An 18,921-nucleotide genomic window follows, 5' to 3' on the forward strand; every position below is an offset into this window, starting at 1 on the left:
TAATAAATCTGTTTTCACTTCAATAGTACATAAAGAAGACATTTGCCTAATTGCATATAAGCCAGAACTAATTTTACCAATCACAAATTTAATGTGCTCATCCCAGCTTAAGTGACAATCAATGATCAATCCAAGAAATTTAATTTTTTATGCATTTTCAATCTCTGAATCGTCTATAAGAATATCAAAGTCATAATCATCATTATTTTGTTTTGTTTTAAAATTAATGAATTTAGTTTTCTCATAATTTAAATTAAGTTTTTTTTTGCTGTTAAAAAACTGTTGTAGATTAGCCAATTCGATTGCTGAGATGAATTCAACTTCTTCTTTAGAAATTCCAGAAACCTTTAGATTTGTATCATCTGCAAATAAACACAACAAACTGTTTGCAACATAAGATAGTTTGCTTTCAATATTTCTCAAATAACATAAGAAGAGATGAGGTCCAAGATTTGACACTTGTGGGACTTTAATCACGCTTTGCTCTAATTTAGATTTAAATCTTGTTAAAGTTCTATTTGTCAACTTATTAGCTATTTCAACAAACTGTTTTCTACCCGTCAAATATGATTTGAACCAATTCAGTGCAATATCTATAACTACAATATCATATAATATTGATAATAAAAGATGGTGATCAACACTGTCAAAGGCCTTATAGAGGTCCATAAAAATTCCAATAACAACTTCCTCTTTATCCATTGAATTTATCACTGATTCTATAAAACTAACTGCTGCTGTGACGGTTGATTTATGTTTCCTAAACCCATGTTGGGTGTCGTCGATAATATTGTTTTATTCTATATAAGTCTTCAGTTTATTATATACTACTTTTTCAAAAACTTTTGATATAGATGGTAACAAGGAAATAGGTCTATAGTTTGATTTGAATGTCGACACCTTGAATATTTTTACAGGCTTTTAGCTGGGCCCATTTTTAATTGAACCCCTTCAAAAAGGCTCAGTTTCTAAACCTGTTTCTCCAACCACTCCTTGGTTTCTGCATTGACGCATCCAGGCACTATTGCTCCACCTTCAACATGACAGCTGGACATTCAAACGTTTTTGCCCTTGAAGTCATGTTTACCCTGCAAGTTGTTGGCTCTCTCGATTGATATTTTCACTTCTGGGTGTTCAAGCCAACAATGGCCGACTTCTCACAGAGATCTTCTCAGCATTTGTTTCGGATTTCTTCTTAGTAACTCTCCCATCAGGCCCCTTCCTTCTTTTATCCCCACTCTTTGCTAGCTCCTCAGGTGTCAACCGCGATCGCGGCTTCTACATACCTGAGGGTTTGTTTTTGTTGTTTATCATCAGGTTTGGAGGAAGTATTACCTTGCTGTGGGCCCACGACCACATTAAAATTCCTTTTAGAGGAACTGACTTTGTTGCGTGGTTTCAACAACACTCGTTTTTTCTTTGCCTTTCTTTTTAGAAGATTATTGGCTCATCTCTTGCGAGAGCCTCTCTATCGTTCGCCTTCGTAGTTCGCCTCTAAAGAGCCACTTTTTTTGGCCTTTCCGGCTGAACTTCACTTTCTGATAAGATTAGTCAGAGTCTTCCTCCAATAGAAACATCTCAGACATTCTTAATTTCTCAATTTGTAGGTCTTTGAGTTGAGTTCCACTCACCAATTTCAGAGTTGTTTGTTCTGTTGTTTTCATCTTCCATTTTGTTTCTACGAGAACCGGGTATTTGCAGTCCATTTTCCCAGTTATCCAAATAGGAAGATAAGGGTATATACAACTGGGTGTCCCCTGGTTTCCCAGAAGGCTCCATTAAAAACACTGAATACTCCCGGTGCCTGGAGACTCTCGGCATGGATCGCAAAACACCTTAGTCTGGGATTTGGGAGTAGAATGGGGAGAAACATCAGGAAATGGAGGGATAAGGGAATACTCTCAGTTTCAGGATCATACCAAGGGGGGGGGGGAAGATTTTCTTTCTCTGTCACCTGGGTAATGAAAAGGGAATGTGGCTTCCTCATCTTCCCTTGCCTCCCCCCTTAGAGGCTGCAGTACAAAACAAGGAGGGTACATCACCCTCAATCCTATCTGTAAGAGAGGCTGATAGTGATGAGGATGCCAATCCCCCACAGAAATACACTAGCTTTGCTATACCTCATTGCAGCATTGGAAATAAGTGACACTGTTAAAAATATCCCACAAGTCTCATAATTGTATTGAAAATACACAAATAGTATCATCAACCCATAAAATGATGAGATTGGGAGTGTTATAATAAATATTAGAGCTCTGGAGATAGAGGATATTAGGAATAAAGGGATAACAGAATCATGGACGTTTGCCATCTTAAAGTGTTACAATAGAATAGAAACACAATGTGTTGAGGACTGGAAACTTTCCTCTTCTTTAGAAAATAATGAATAAATGAACAGACTTCAATCCTTAAAACGTTGTGCTCACATTATAATCATCATACCGATGGCAAATGTCAATTATTCTGCACATCCTCAAATCATATCTCTTCAATAATACGTTTTAAACAAAGAATAGTGTAGGAAACCCCCATAAAAGGCGCCAGAGGACTTTTTCAGAATGAGAATTTCTGAGGAATCTTTGAGGAACTCCAAAATATTGGACAGTATTGAATGAATGAATGTTGTAAGAAGTATCAAATCAGTGCTCAGAAGAAGTCAGGCTGAAAGTCTAATAAGCCTTTGAAAATTAGTAAACCTTGGGTTTTATATTTCTCTGTAGGCTGCCAATGAACAAAAGTACTACGAAATTTTATAATGAAACTAAATGTTATGTATAAAGTTTTATTACAAAACATAATTACACACTCTAAAATTATTCAAATAAATTATGATTAAATACGAGTAAATTATTCCTTACTCTAATGTACAGCTCGCTGCTCTCAAGGTAAGTGGACTTGAGATAGATTTGAAAGTGTTTGTAAATTGGTATGCTTAATATATTTCATTTATATAATGGCAGAATATTTTAACATTCTGGGCAGAACAGTAGAAACTACTCTTTTCCGTTAATGAATGAAAAAAACTATTTTATTCCCATTCTTTTCATACGGTTACAACACACATGTAATTTCATTTTATAAACTGTACATAGCCTATATATTTTCAAAATTTCAAGTATGATTATAAAATATAACTTGATATCTATAATCCTGTTTAATTTCTGGTAGCCTATGTTATTTAATTAGGATGGTATGTATTCTTGCTTACCATCTTAGTTTACGATTATAAATTTGGTATGTAGGCTAACTAAGTTATGGAGAGTATTATTATAAACTCAAGATTTATATTTTTCCAGGTCTGATTAAAGCTGTCACCATTTAAGACAGTGAAATGTGGCATGAAAGTATTATTACTTAAACAAGTTTGAACATGAATCTAACAAAACATTTTGTAGTTCTCGGGAGCATTATATTTGGTAAGTATAGCATGGCAACATGACAATAATAATTCTTAGAATTAAATCTGACTGTTCTTTTAGTCCATTTCCTTAGAAAATAGTGCCCTATTATTGAGATGACGTTGACATAGTGTCAAGATATCTGTAGCTTAAAGTAAATTCTTCTTGAAGCTTATTTTCTTCACTAAACTTTCTATTGTTGTTAATTAAAAAATTTAGCAACTATTCAACTTTATATTTTCATAGTCTCTTATTTGTTACAGTTGGAGCTATATTTTAGTATTGGGAATTCTAGGAATATTTATTAAATTAATATAAATTTTAAATTGTCAAATACAAATGTTACAATGGTTACAATTTTAACAAAAAAGTATTGCTTATCTGAATACTTTTTACAGTAATTGTTATTTAACCATTGGGATAACAAATTTTTAAGTTGTTAATTTACAGTGATAGTATAGGGAAAGTTGTGAATTTTAGTTTAATACTAGTGGTTTAATGTTGTGTAACTTTATTTGAGATTTGTTATATTAATATTGTTGGATCATTAACGTACAAGTCATTGAAAAATGTGTATTATACCAATACACATAGTACTTATTCTAGTGTAAGTTTTCTAATTTAAATAGTGTCAGAAACTTTTCCCACAATTAAAGTATTATTATACAGGGTAAAGAAAAATTATATGAATTATAGAGTCATTCTCAATAAACACTTGTTAAGACAAATACAAGTATGAAAATGTGTGTTGAATTTTTAAATTAAGTTTGTTAGCATACTAAGCCTAAGAATAAAAGAATGTTTAATTTTGTATATTGGTAAATATATAATTTTATATAAGAATCCAATGGTGTCTCTCTATGTGCTTGTGACACAAAATTCTAATGTAAATAAACTTGGAATTTACCCTTTGTCAAAAAAATACCCTTTTAATGTAATTTTTAAATTACAAAATTATATATTTTGCCTATTTTGTATGGTTTAAAATAAATAACAAATATGAACAATATTTTGAAACAACAAAAGAGTTCCATTAGAATTATGTTAAACCTAAACAATGAAGAATCAACAAAACTTTTTGGGACCTGAAAATATTTACTGTTTTTTATCATAATATCTTTGAAACCATCCTCATTTGCAATAAATGAAATTCATTACATCAAAGTTTTGGCCAAAACTAGTTAATACTGTGGCATTTGTCATGTCACAATGCTGCATCATTTACGGTTTTGGTAATAAATCTGCTATTTATCAAGCTATAGTGGTCAAAGGTATATAATTTTATTCAGGATGAAAATTTAAAGTAAAATTTTTAATTAATTTAAATCTAAATGTATATTTAAGCTTCTTAACTAAGCCCTAAAATAAAAATGTATACCTATCTCTAAAATTTGACATGTTTCAAAACCTGGTCAATAACTAGAGTGTGATTCCTGAACTCAAATTTGGAGTTATATCTCCAAAAACTAGATTAAATTTGCTGTAGAATTGTGAAATAAAATTGGTGGGCTTTTTGAATTTAACAAAGTCTAAACCTAATATAAAGTCAGATCTTTTTCAATTTCTAGAACGTATCCTATAGCCATAAATAATGCAAGGAAAATGTGTAATGCGTTAAATAGAGAGATCCACTGAAAAATTAACTGATTTCATTAAACAGATCAAATAATATTTAGATTAAGTTCTGAACGAAAGTCAATTTACCTTATATTATAACCATAACTTAAGAAAAATATAGTTACTTGCAAAGTTATAACGGAAGTATGAGACTAGGTACTACAGTACTTTATTAGTATTGGACTATAACAAAGGTTTGTCAATATAATTCATCATAAAAAGATTCTACCATATTTAAATCACAACTTATATAATACGAAGAGTTGACTACGTGTAACGAAATGAAATGAAATGAAAATTTGTTTATTTAAACAGGCAAAGTTAGGGCCTCATGGCCCTTTCTTACACTTAACCTGTCAAACCTAGGTATATTAGTAAAGGGGAGGGAGAGTGGTGGTACTGACAGGATCTAACATGTGACAAGCAGCCAGTGAGCCACTCAGTCTCTTTTTGTGTATCAGTGTGTTAGAAATTTGAACTTTTACAGAGTTACAGTTTTCCATTCAGTACAAATTTGTAGCCGTTTTAATTATTATTATTTTTTTGTGATTTGTTTTATAAGTTTTTATCACAAACGAAGATACACTTTTAATTATTATTAAACTAATTATAAATTTCACTACAGAATTTCATCCTAAATAAAATGGTATACCTTTAACCCTTTAAGCGTCATGAAAAATTTGACCTGTTCTTTGATAAAGTTACAATTTTTTTAAATTTCCAATGTGTAAAGTTAAATTTATTTTCGTTTCTGTATGTCAAAATAGAGTTATTTAACGGTAAATAAAATTTGTTTAGCCCTTTTTGGATTTCCTAGGCTAATTTTTAACTTTTGAGATTATCGCATTGTAGTTGTCACTAATATTTTTATTATTTATTCAGTAGTATGGGAATGAAACACAGTTTTATAGATAAACATATACTATATTACAAACCAATAAAATTAGAAAAATACAAAAGTAGACAAAGAGTGTTTATTTGGTGGCAGGCTGTCACAACTGACATTCTGCGCGTCTCCCGCAAGCCACTGTTATCGCGTGGACTTTGAACCTTCTTATCGCTCGGCAACCTGTAGGACAGCCTTGCAAGGCTTGAATTATGTTTCTTGCTTTCTGATAACATCCTTATGACCATAGTAAAATATTAAAAAGTTTGGGGTTGACCAAGTAATTGCTCAGAATTACCAAATCTTCAAATTCCGAATCGTCTGGATTCGCCATTCACACGAATAATGGTAAAAAAACACTACATAAATACTGGAAACTGCTGTATATAATATGAATAATTTACTTTAAAAAGAATAGGACACAACAGAAAATTATCGATAACCGAAATACATATGCGTGTACTGGACGCTTCTCACTAACTGACTAGATGCCTTGACGGGAGCTCCCGTCAATGACTTTGTGAAAGGCGCGGGGCAACTCCCGCTAGACAGTGTTTGGCCAATTAGAAGCAGCTGCCACTCCCATTGTAACAGAATTCGAGGCAGGGCAACCCGTCTGTATGTCGCATGACTACTAGAACCATCTAGCAGCAAAATATTCAACTAACATAGCAGTAAGAAAATAAAGAATGCAAAAACGCGGATCCACGGCAATAAAGTTTTGAGCTTGTAGTGGCCCTCCGCGGATCCGCGTCAATAACGCTGGAAAGGTTAACCAATATAGCTTAGTAAATAGTAGATTTATTATAAAAACGTAAAACAATGCAGCATTGCGACGTGACAAATGCCACAATATCAACAGGTTGTAACCAAACCTTTAATGTTCTATATCTCAGAAATTAATCAAGATACTAGAAAAAATGTAGTGTGGTTTGAACCTTGGGTGTCAGAGTGTCCTTTGGCTGGATGGTTTGAAATAGAATGATCTGTTTGTTTAAAAGGAGTTTTCACTTTCTGTGATAGATATAGCTCAGTTATCTTGGTATAATTGTTTAAGTTGTACTTCTTCCTTCATCACTATGATATACAAATGCTGTGAATGCAAGATATTCAATTAAAATATGAATGTGATTAACTGTAAAATGCTATTGATTAATGATGTTGAAGAGTATTCTCTATTAGGGCCTTACTTGTATATCTATTTCAATTTATTACCATACTATGTGACAATATTCACAGAAATGTAAATCAATATTATAAATGTAATACATGCATTTTATATATTTTGTAGTTTTTAATTGCTTAATCCACTATATTTGGTATTTATTTACATGTGCATTTGCATTTACATACTTACTATTTAAGTTTATTTGCAGTAATTAATTGAGTTCAGATTTGTCTAATAACATAATAGCTTTTGTAAAAATTGTGCTAAGTTGGAATTCAAAATAGACATTCTTTGATTGATTTAAATGTTCCATATTCAACATCAACATCAATAGGTACACTTATTTCACATAGGTAGTGTAGCTTCTTCAGTATTCAATCTGCAATTTCTTTTAGTAATACTAACTTATTCCTTTAAGGAAAAAATAATAAATATCAGTTCTGGAATATTCATTAACACAATCACGACAGCTTATTTCCGGACTTTTTTAGTTGCTGTCGAATTTTTCAGTAATAAAAACTGTATTTTTTTAAGTTAAACATCTAAGTAAAACGAGAAATGTATGTAGGCTTCGCAATTTTGCACAAAAAAATGTACTTCAATATGTTTTTTTTTTTTAATGTTTTCCCATATACCCCTATTGGTATCTAAATATGTAATTAACCTTAAAAACAAAGCAATTGTGTGCCCGCCGATATTTATTATAGCGCGGGATCTGATTTAACAAACCACCAAGACAGGTAAACAATAAAAAAGCAATATAGAAACTACGTGTATCCCAACTGGCACACAGCGCGCTTTAGAAAAGCACAGTGTGTTCCCCATCGGATACACGACGGCAGTTGTGAAAGATCATGTGTACCCAATGGGGTCCACGTCGTCGTGAACTTGTTAAAATGTGTTACTTTATAGCAGACAAAATAAAATGCAGTACAAATGTAAAAGCTCATTTGGTGCCATATCCAGTAGTAGTATATTGTTGTAACAGTGTACAAACATTCAAAGAATGGCACTGTCCTGGGTTAAATTTCTTAAGATTCATAACAGGAATTGAAATTGTGTATTGTTACATTATTCTGTTTGTATTTCGTACAAACTGGGATTGCAGGTTTTATTGACATCAGCTGGTGCGCGTGTGGCAGCACTGTGTATGTGCCACCCAATGGAGTCATTTACAGCCCCAAGTACCCAAGAACTTATGATAACAATACCAACTGCATGTGGCACATCAACTCACGAGAACCCAGAGCTACAATAGTGCTCAGGTCAGTGGTGGAAGTTGCTAGTAATGTTAAGAATTATGGATAGTATTAACTTGATGATATTAAAACATTGACTCTGGCATACACCTTACAGCAGAAGGACTCGTTAAGAGTACTCCAGGTTTAAAAGTGGTTTTAGCACCCTATTCATATATCCTCCTTTGTCTGACATCAACATGGATACAATTGCCCTGTAATGCATTGCCACATTTGTGTAATGTGCCTGGGTTGATTATAGTGTATCAATAAGATCTTGGCTTACTTGAAAATTTAAAATCTGCATTAATCAGTACATTCAGACCACACAGTTCTGAAAAGCCCACATAACATTATAGATCGCATAGTATCCAACTGAGATATCAACTAATGATTCATACTGATACTGATATACTGAGGAAAGTTACAAGATGATGTATTGCCAGTTCATTAAAGTGTACATATGTTGTCACCCAGCACCGCTGGTCTCTGACAGTCTTTATCTGTCAATCATTTTCATCAATAGAATCATCATCAAAATAGTAACTTTTTTCATTCATAAAAATATTATCCAAAAATTCATCTAATGAATTATGTTTTTCTTATGACATTCTACTCAATCACTAATTACACAAATGCTGATTTCCTAATCATCAATTGCAATCCATAAATACCACTTCCACCAGCTACATACCAATGAGTTTACTAAATAAGACACATGTTGCACTCAGCTGATTTTATTTACTACTTTATTATTCTGATCTATTAGATTATATATCATTTAACTTTAACACAAAAAAATAAAGTAGGAAATAAAGGAAAATAACTCAAAATTTTTGTTCAAAATTTTCCAACAGAATGAATTACAAGAAGTCAAAAGTAATCAACAACAGTAATAAATTATAATTATGATAGTTAAACTCTGACCAGATGATTAATATACTGGATGTACATCATCTCGTTTTAATTGTTTGTTGAGTTCACCCTGTATATTACATAATCGTCAAATCATCTGAGTAGAGTAACTGCTCTCCGTGGTCTTTCTGATCTGATGCCTTTCTTTTTATGTTCTGGTGAAGAAACGTGGATACCAAAAGCTAGATCTCTTCTTTGAACCACATTCTTGTTATATGTTTCTGCTGATCGGGTCCTGTTTTTAGTCAAACTTTCTTGAACATTTGCTGGATCCACAATTACTTTATTTGCTCTGTTTTTTGGCAATTGGCATCTTAACCAGTGACACATCATTCTTTGTGCTGGGTTGAAGTTGGTCTTGTTGGGTGTTTTTCTTTGCAGCAGTAACATCTTGTAGAATTCAATTTTTTCTTTTATTGCCTTCTTTATCGTGTCCTTTGCCGGTCTTATAGAGACCTCAGCCTTTTTGTTGCTCTGCGGATAGTGAGGAATGCTTGTGATATGTTCAAATTCTCAGTCTTGAGCAAATTGTTTGTACTACCATTGTTGTCTTGATTGCATTGTCTTTGAGCACTGTCACAGTGCGGAAGTTCTTTTTGCATACCAGAATGGTTATTTTTGGTGTGAGATCATTCAATTTGTCAATTTCAAAGAAATCTAGTGGAAAAGTAGTAGTTAACTGTTATCAGAAAGGGACAAAGTCTGTTATAGATCTTGATCTGAAGCACACCCATGCTGATTCTTTCAAAAGGGTGAGCAGGCAGCTCATGACATCTCATTTCTATTGATCGTTTATTGGCAGCTGACATATTTTTTGAGCCAAAACTTTTCCCACAGCCTTAAGGCCTTTATTGAACAAACGATCTTACGTAACATTAGCTCATCCTCCATTCGCTTGAAGTCACACAGCTTCATCTGAGTCATGAGCCTCATGAAGTACTCCTGGTATGTCTCTTCCATTTCATGCTTCGTTAAATTAAACAAGTACCTCTCATACCAAATATTAAAGTCTGGAGGTAGCTTCTGTTCTAGCACACATAACACATAATTCACCATTGTCCTCTCAAGTTCATCCATCAACCTGTAAATGATCCTGCTGGCCTCATCGCCAATGATGATCATCATTGAAGCTACTTGAACAGAGTGGTCCTTGTCATAGAGCCTGGTTGCTAAAGAATAATTGCTGAACATCTTAAAGAGTTGAACGTTCTCCCTCGTGTTGCCATCAAGCTTCAGCTTACTGGGTACAGGTATTGTCTTACCATGTTGCTGCCAGCAGTGGAACCTGATGTGTTGTTGAAGGAAAAACGTTCACCTTGATCTGACGTGTTGCTAGGCTTTGACATCTGACTCATCTCTTGTCTCAAGTGTACATTTTCTGCTTCAACATCTTGTCTGATATGTGCATTCTCTTCTTATACAGCCAAGATACGGTCATTGACTGGTAGATCAGAGCTTCCAAATCAGCACTTTCTTCTAATCAATCAATCAATCAATCAATCTTTATTTGCCTTTTTACATATGAACATGCATTGACAAAGTCAGTAATATTGTCTAGATGACATGGTCAGAAACAAGCAATAAAACCAAACTATTCAGTTTTAAAAAATATCATTACAGTTTAAAATTATTCTTTGAATATCAATATCATAATGAAAGACAATAGTTTAACAAAAGGAGATTTTTACAAATAATTGAACAACAAAAGAATTTATAAAAGTTTAACAGATATTAAATTAAAAATATTTTAACTGATTTGCACGTGAATTACTACAATACTAGCACAACAATTTGAAATCTTAGGATAACAGGTTACAATATAAGATTCTACAGATGAAATTTACAGTACTGAATAAAAAAAAGGACAGTTTCTAGATAAAAATTGAAACAATTTACTGAAATCTCATTGTTGTTTACAAATATATGTTTTCAATTGTAGTATAACAGATTTAGCGAGCTGTACAGTGGATCCTGTTTACATTATTAACAAACTAAAATTTAATATCCTTGTAGTTAAAAAAACTCTGATAGGGTATAGAAAGGATTGTTCAAAAGCCAATGGTACAGTTTGTTTTGAAATATTTTTGTGGGATACTTATCTGCCAAATGTTTTACTTTGTTGAAGATTTTTTGAGAAATTATAATGTGGCTGTTTTGAGATTTGGTTAATCTAACATGATCTATGGCAATATTAGTTCTATTTCTAGTATAGTAGCTGTGTATATCACTTCTTAGAGTGAGAGTTTGAAAATTTTTGAGTAAATAGGTAACTAAATCAAAGATGTAGAGATTTATCACAGTTTTGTAATTTAAGTTCAATGAACAGAGGCTTGCAGTGGTCCAGAGAAATGGGCCCTCGCTATCACTCGCACAGCTTTCTTTTGCAGAATTAGAATGTCTTCAATCTTACTGCTGTTTCCCCAGATTATTAAACCGTATCTTAAAACTGATTGAAAAAATGCATAATAAGCTGATTTTACATAGTTTTTAGGCACACACGACAATAATCGCCTGGAGTAGAAAAATTACCCTAGACAACCTTTTGGATATGTACTCAATATGGGAATTCCAAGTCAAAGTACTATCGATATAGATACCTAAAAATTTACAGTAGTAAAAAAAGCATTTATTGTATCATCTGATGGTGTTTGTTTTAAGCTGAAATATAATATTCTGAGTCTTGGCTTCATTGAGCACTAATCCATTGGACCTAAACCACAATGAGGCCTCTTGTACAGTCTCTCTAACAAGATCTTGTAATTCAATCGAGATTAGAGTTTATGTTAATAAAAGTTGTGTCATCTGCAATATAATAAAGATTTGGCCTTGATATTTTTTGGTAAATCATTTATTTGTAATAAGAACAACAGAGGACCCAAAACCGATCCTTGGGGCACTCCAGTAGAAACTTTAGCCTCATCTGACCAGTTTCCATCAACACATACCTTTTGCCTTCGGTTTGATAGATATGACTGAAAAAACTTAGAGGGAGTTCCTGTTACACCATAATAATTTAGTTTAAGGACTAGTTTGTTGTGGTCCACACAGTCAAAAGCCCTGCTCAGGTCGCACAAGGTGGCCTGAGCAAAAGGCCTTTGTCCTCAAAGGCACTCACAACTTCTCTAATTAGTGCATCTATTGCATCTATGGTGCATTTACCCTTTCTAAAACCAAATTGCGATACATCAAGGAAATAATTTTTTTCTAAATATGCTAATAATTGATCGTGAACTAATATTTTCTATGATTTTTGATAATGTGGGTACAACTGATATTGGTCCGATAACTCTCCGGTAGATTTTTAGGGCCTTTCTTGTATATTGGACAAATTCTGGAAAGTTTGAGCTCTTCTGGAAAATAACCATCATTCAGGCATTTATTAATGCCTAAAGTTAAAGGAGTTAGTATTGTATGATAGATATTTTTTATCATATTGTTGGACATATTGAAAATGTCTTTACTGTCAGAGTTTTTTAGTCTCTTTAGGCTATAGCTTTAGAAGTGTCATCAACAGAGACTTGTGTAAAGTAAAAGTTATTACTTTCTATTTGATAGTTACAAATTAGGGTCCAAACTGTCTGTGTTGGGATGGTTAATGTTATTTACGGTCTGCTCAACCGAGTCAATGAAAAAATTTATTAAAACAGTCTGGTGTGATATCTAATTTAGTTTGAGTTGATGTGTTAGTAGTATTATCTTTTTATAAGATTCCAAGCAGCATTTACATTTATTTTTGCTATTTTCAATTTTTGTTGTATTGGTAGTATAACTTGGCATTTTCAATAGATTTTATGTAGCATCTTTTGAGGTCAGTATAATGTTTGCATATAACCTATCACTGCTTGAATTTTTTACAAGTTTGTTTAGAAACAGAAGTTTTTCTTTCATGTGAACGCAATTCTTTTGTATACCATTTTTTTATTAAATGTTATGTTTTTTCATGGTCTTAAATTTTTTCAAAGTTGAGAAATAAGCAATTTTATTAACAAGAACACTTAAAAAGTGTTGAAACCAATCTTGGGTACTTGCTACATTTTCAGAGTTCATTAAAGCACTCCAGTCATGTGATATCAAACTTTCAGCTAAATTGTTTGTTGCTGATTTTTGGAAACTAATTGTAAAAGAGTTCATGTGCTCCAGTGTTTTGTCATGATATTCAGATTCATTACAGTCAGGATTCATATTGCATGTCATGTTCAAAATAACCCCGTTATGATCTGAGAAAGGAAAATCAAATATTTTGGATTCCAAAACTTGCCCTGGACAGTTAACAAATATATTGTCAAGACAACGGTCACCTCTCGTAGGAGCATTGTTGATGTAAAAGCATGATGTAGGAGCATTCTCCTGACATCTTTATGAAAAACCTTCACTAAGCTTATATTCAAACTTTTCCAACACCTGACACCATAATTTAACTCCAAAAAATACAAAATAAAGTAAGAAGTCAGAAGTCAGAATATTCTTTATTACAATTTCTTTTAAGAAATGCAATGGTGTCAAAATAATACTGTATACAATATATGAGTAAATACATAAAATTTGTAATACAATACATAACATCAAGTCCAGGTCGTTTGATAAAATTCATCCATGGAATAGATTGGATTGTCCAACAAGAGGTTCTTCAGTCTGTTCTTTAGTGTTGCCCCCAGTTTCTTGTCTGAAGTCTTGTGGTAGGTGGTTGAGGATTTTCATACCGGCATATACTGGTTTTCTTGCATATAGAGAAGTTCGATGAGCTGGAGGAGGTTGAAACGGGTTGCATGTCTTGTATTATTATAGTTGTGAAGGGGCTGATCCTTGAGCTGGTTGTTTGATTGATGCATAGTGTGCCACCTCACAAATGTACATTGCATACACAGTCAAGATTTTTTAAGACTTTTAAAAATGTTCTCGGCAGCTCTCCATAGGTTTGTAGGCCTAGTATAGTTCTTAATGCTCTCTTTTGTAATATTAGTATCCTGTTCATATTGGTCTTGGTAGTACCACTCCATGCGGCTATGCCATACATTATGTGAGTTTCACAGAAAGCATGGTAAAAATGATTTTTGCTATTTCTGGAGTGCCAATTTGCGTCATTCTTCGAATTAAAAAATATGCCAGTGTTCAACTTCCTGCATACACTGTCAATGTGGGCTGTCCAGGTAAAGGAACTGTCGATGGTAATGCCCAGGAAGCATGCGGTCTCTTCCACTTCGCACCTCAGATAATGCTGGTTCCTCCCTTCCTCTTCTACCAAACATGATTTGCTTTGTTTTTTGTGTGTTTATAACTAGGTCATTTTCGTGGCAGTATTGAGTGGCTAGGTTTGTAGCAATAAATGCGCTTATCTGAAGTGATTCTATACTTTCTTTGCCCAGCACAAGGGTGGTATCATCAGCGTACATTATTGGGGTACAGCTGTCTCTTAAATATGCTGGTAGGTCATTTGTGGTAAGGATGAAGAGAGCAGGGCCCAGAACAGAACCTTGGGGTACCCCTCTTGTTATTGGTAGAGGTGTTGAAAGAACTTTGGAAGAAGGTGAAGAAAGAAGCTCCACAAGCTGATATCTATCAGCCAGATAGTTATGTACCCATTCTGCTGCTTTTGCCACAATACCTTTTGTTTTTGTTTTTTTTGTTAACACTTTTGTTTATATTTAATGGCATCAAACCCTGCATGTATTGTTCGCATATTGTATATTTCACTGAATAGAGATGTTTTCTTGTGAATGTTATATATTGCTTGCTATTTTCTTAACACTTTTGTTCATATATTATTATAATAGCATCAAAATTTGCATGTATTGTAGCATGTTTTATATTTTTGCTAAATGGAAATGGTTTCTTGTGATTTTTTTTTTTTTATATATATCAATGAACATAGGCTACGCTAATCTTTATTTTTTTCTTTCGTATTGTATTTGTTCATATGCATATGTATGTCTCAGTAGTATATAAGTAACTCTATATTTTATACGCTACCGGTACTTTAATTAAGTCTTTTTTTACGGTTCCACCTTCATGTTGCACTTGTTTATGAACTATATTGCTGTTGTAATTTTTCTTTTTATTCACGATGTTGATGTTATTTGGCACTTGTTTTGCTTATTTTTTTGCTTCTGTTTGCTTTAGCATGTATGCATGTAAACTATTTATGTAAGTTGTTTATATCAAGCCTCTTGTATTTTCTCAATACCTATAAACAAATGTGAAATGGTGTATACCGTATGTAAATAAATAAATAAATAAATAAATAAATAAAATACCAAGGGATTTGTAACTTGGTGAGGATAAGGTCATGGCTTGAGGCAATCAAAGGCCTTGCTATAATCTAGCATAATACCTGCTGCTATTTCTGCCAGCTTCTATGTGGTCAACAGTCTCCTCAAGCAGACTTATTAAGGCCGTTGTTGTAGACTTATGTTTCCTAAAGCCATGTTGGTTAGGTGTCATCAACTCCATTCGTTCGTTGCAGTGATCCAATAATCTTTTGAGGGCTATCTTCTCGAACAGTTTGGAAATTGTTGAAATTACTGATATTGGTCCTGTAATTATTGACTTTCCAGTTTATTTCCACCCTTATGTTTTGGATAAACTTTGGATTTTTTCAGCTGTTGAGGAAAAATTCCTTGTTGAAAAGATCTGTTAATTAAGTATGACAGAGGTTCAGATAGCTCCTCACAACAAAATTTCAATATCTTTGAGGATATTTCATCCAGACCAGCTGAATGAGTCGATTTCAGGGATTTTATTACATTTCGCCACACCTCTTCTACTGACGTGGGATGAAATACTTCAAGTTTACTGTTTGTAACAGGTACTAATGTAGGTAATAACTGGTCTTGTATGGTTTTTTGGTTTGTTTTCTTAAAGTGTTATCTGCTATATTAGTGAAAGTATTCATTCAGGAAGTCTGCAATTTTCTGAGGGTCTTCAAGTTTTTCGTTATCAACAAGTAGTTCTAATTTTGAGTTATTGTCATTCTTCCCTGTCTTTTCGTCATTTATAACCTTCCATGTTGCTTTGGACTTGTCATGAGCTTGGTTGATGTAAGTCACTATGTGTTGCCTCTTCATGTCTCTCAGTTTAAAATCGTATGCTTTTTTCTTGATTGTCATGTTGGTTTTGTCTGTTACAGAGCCTGTTAGTTCAAATTTGTGCTGAGCCTCCAAAAAAGTCCTTTTAAGGCTTAGTGCTTCGTCATTTAAATAGTATTTTGGCTTGGCTTTTTTTCGAGATCTAATTTTCTTTTTAGGACATGCCATATCCAAGATAACATTCAGGGTCTTAGAAAAAGTATCATAAGCAGCTTGTAGGTGGTGTACATTCCTGACATTGTCCCAGTTTTGCCCTTGTAAGAGAGATTTTAGCACTGCCATATTGTCATCATTGAACCTGCGTCTTGTAACAGAAACTGTTGGTTTTTTCTTTTGTAGGGATGTTTAGGGTACACAGCTGAGCTCTGTGGTCAGAGAGTCCAGTTTGTAGTACTTCCACTTGTACAACAAGTTCCGAGCTATTTGTGCACACCCAATCAATAGAGGACTGTGTGGAGCTGGTAATCCTAGTAATCTTGCGTAATCCGCTAAAAGTCTTGACATAATATTTTGAAAATCTTCAAGCTGTCCACTTGGAGACCTGTATGTGCCTAATATGTATAACTGCAGGTTGTTTACAGGTTAAACGACACAGTTCTATCTCGCAAATTAACTCTTCACAAAAAGATGTTGTGTCTATGTGTTTCTGTCATGACTTCTAGGGCACTTTTGATGTAAATTGCTACACCTCCTTTAGCATGGGTTTTCCTACAGAAAGGCAGATAATAAAGTATAGTTTTGTAGCTTTATGTTTCTGAGCTCTTCTTCTTTTAGACCATGTTCGGTAAGTATGACAACACTAGGTGTAAGGACCTCAAGGTGGTGAGTTAGTCTTTCGATTTTGTTTACGAAGACCATCGATATTTTGGTGAAGTTCTGACATACTGTAGTTGTTGTTTTTATGAGAAGTGCTTCTGGTTTGACTAAGAAATAAAGGAAAATAACTCAATATTTGTATTCAAAAGTTTCCAACAGAATGAACTACAAAAAGTCAGTGAACAACAACAACCATAATAAATTATTATGCTGATCAATATACTCTATGTACAACAATATATTTCACTGTCCTCAAACAAAAAAGAGCCTCAGTGAACCAATGGGAATATAACTAAAAAGAAAGTGAGGAAACAAGCCACTGCATTCTATTAGACAAAACAGAAAGTACATAAAAGTGTTTCTATAGTTCTCTACTAGATCACGTATGTTTTCAGGTGAACAATTAGAGTTCACAAAACAATGTAGGAAATATTGTTTGATGACATAGATCCTACAGAGCGATTGACACTATCATTGGCAGAACAAGTAACAACATCCATTCTCTCCCTTGTTTTATTGGTTTTATGAAGTGTTTAGTTTTTTGGTAAATATTTCCATCACTTAATTTCAAAATATTTTCTCTCGAGTATAAACATGTATTATCAAGAAGACTACTTTTTCTGACAAGTTTTTAGGGTTCTAAAATTCCTTATCTTTAGGTACAAATTAGTTTAAAACCAGCATACAAATATTCCCTGATTAAAACCTCTCTTTTGGCAGTAATAGTGGATATTTATATGAGCATATTAGATGCTGCCATTCTCATGAATGAATATAGTTTTTTTCATTTACCAATCATGTTTTAATGTATGATTACCAACTGAGTTTGAACATTATCATAAACCATACTGTACTGGTTTTACTCTATATTGAAGTTCCTTTTTTGATACTGAAATCAGAGTTCAAGTAAGCAAACGCTTTCACAACCAACCAGACTAATCTACATTATAAATATGCTTTGTTTTAAGTTTCAACCAAACAAATTGTTAGTAGAAAATGTTTCAGCAGATGCTTGAACAGCTAACTCGCAAATACTTTGGCTTTGTTTGAACTGTATAAGTTAACCAGCAGCCAACACATCATAATTTCCCTGAAGTCTAAGAGCTGTGAACAAATTTTAGCCTTATCTACACAGATGAGTCCATTAATAGGATTTCACATAGAATGTTGCTGGGTATACCATTCCAGAATAGCTTTGACAAGATTCTCATATGCTGATTGCTTCATAGTTTCCTTCAGCTCATTCAGTCTGATCATTTCCTCAGTCATTTTCTTCTTTTTAATGTAGCCTACTAATTTTTAACCAGTGCTACATTTTCCACCAATGGCTTATCAAATTCTGTTTGAAAACAATGACATAATCTGCAATACTGATTGATTTGATTAAAGCATTTGAATATATGCCATGAGTTACTGTTAGAACTTTTTGCATATGGAGTCAGATACAATGAACTTAACCTGTTCACATCTATTTGCAAGATAGGAAACAAACGTTAGTCCAGCACACAGATGTCTGATTTTTTTTAAATACTGTAATTGGTGTATGACAGATATGTGTTCTTGATATGTGTTCTTGGACCTTTTCTATTTGTAATTGCAGTAAATGATTTTGCATTTAATGTGCCTTGTTCATCAGTATTGTATACAGATGATATGACACATAAATTATAATTAAAGTCTAGATAAACTCATCCAAGATGAAAATAATGCATTGAAAAGAGCCTTAAGATGGTTTGAAGCAAACGGTTAATAGTAAATGTTAAAAAAGCTAAAAAAATATAATGCTTGATATATTCTCAGT

At 33.2% G+C, this 18,921-nt stretch overlaps 1 protein-coding gene across 1 annotated transcript in view; it reads left to right on the plus strand.

The window, feature by feature from the left end:
• LOC124354853 (low-density lipoprotein receptor-related protein 3-like) overlaps nucleotides 1–18,921 on the plus strand; it is a 64,085-nt gene that overhangs the window by 7,954 nt on the left and 37,210 nt on the right. The window contains exons 2-3 of the mRNA XM_046805612.1: nucleotides 3,297–3,416; nucleotides 8,178–8,334. Of these exons, the coding sequence (XP_046661568.1) occupies nucleotides 3,371–3,416; nucleotides 8,178–8,334 (203 nt within the window). The 5' untranslated portion in view covers nucleotides 3,297–3,370. The remainder of the gene's footprint in view (nucleotides 1–3,296; nucleotides 3,417–8,177; nucleotides 8,335–18,921) is intronic.

Source organism: Homalodisca vitripennis, chromosome 2, assembly GCF_021130785.1.
Source record: "Homalodisca vitripennis isolate AUS2020 chromosome 2, UT_GWSS_2.1, whole genome shotgun sequence".
NCBI lineage: Eukaryota > Metazoa > Arthropoda > Insecta > Hemiptera > Cicadellidae > Homalodisca > Homalodisca vitripennis.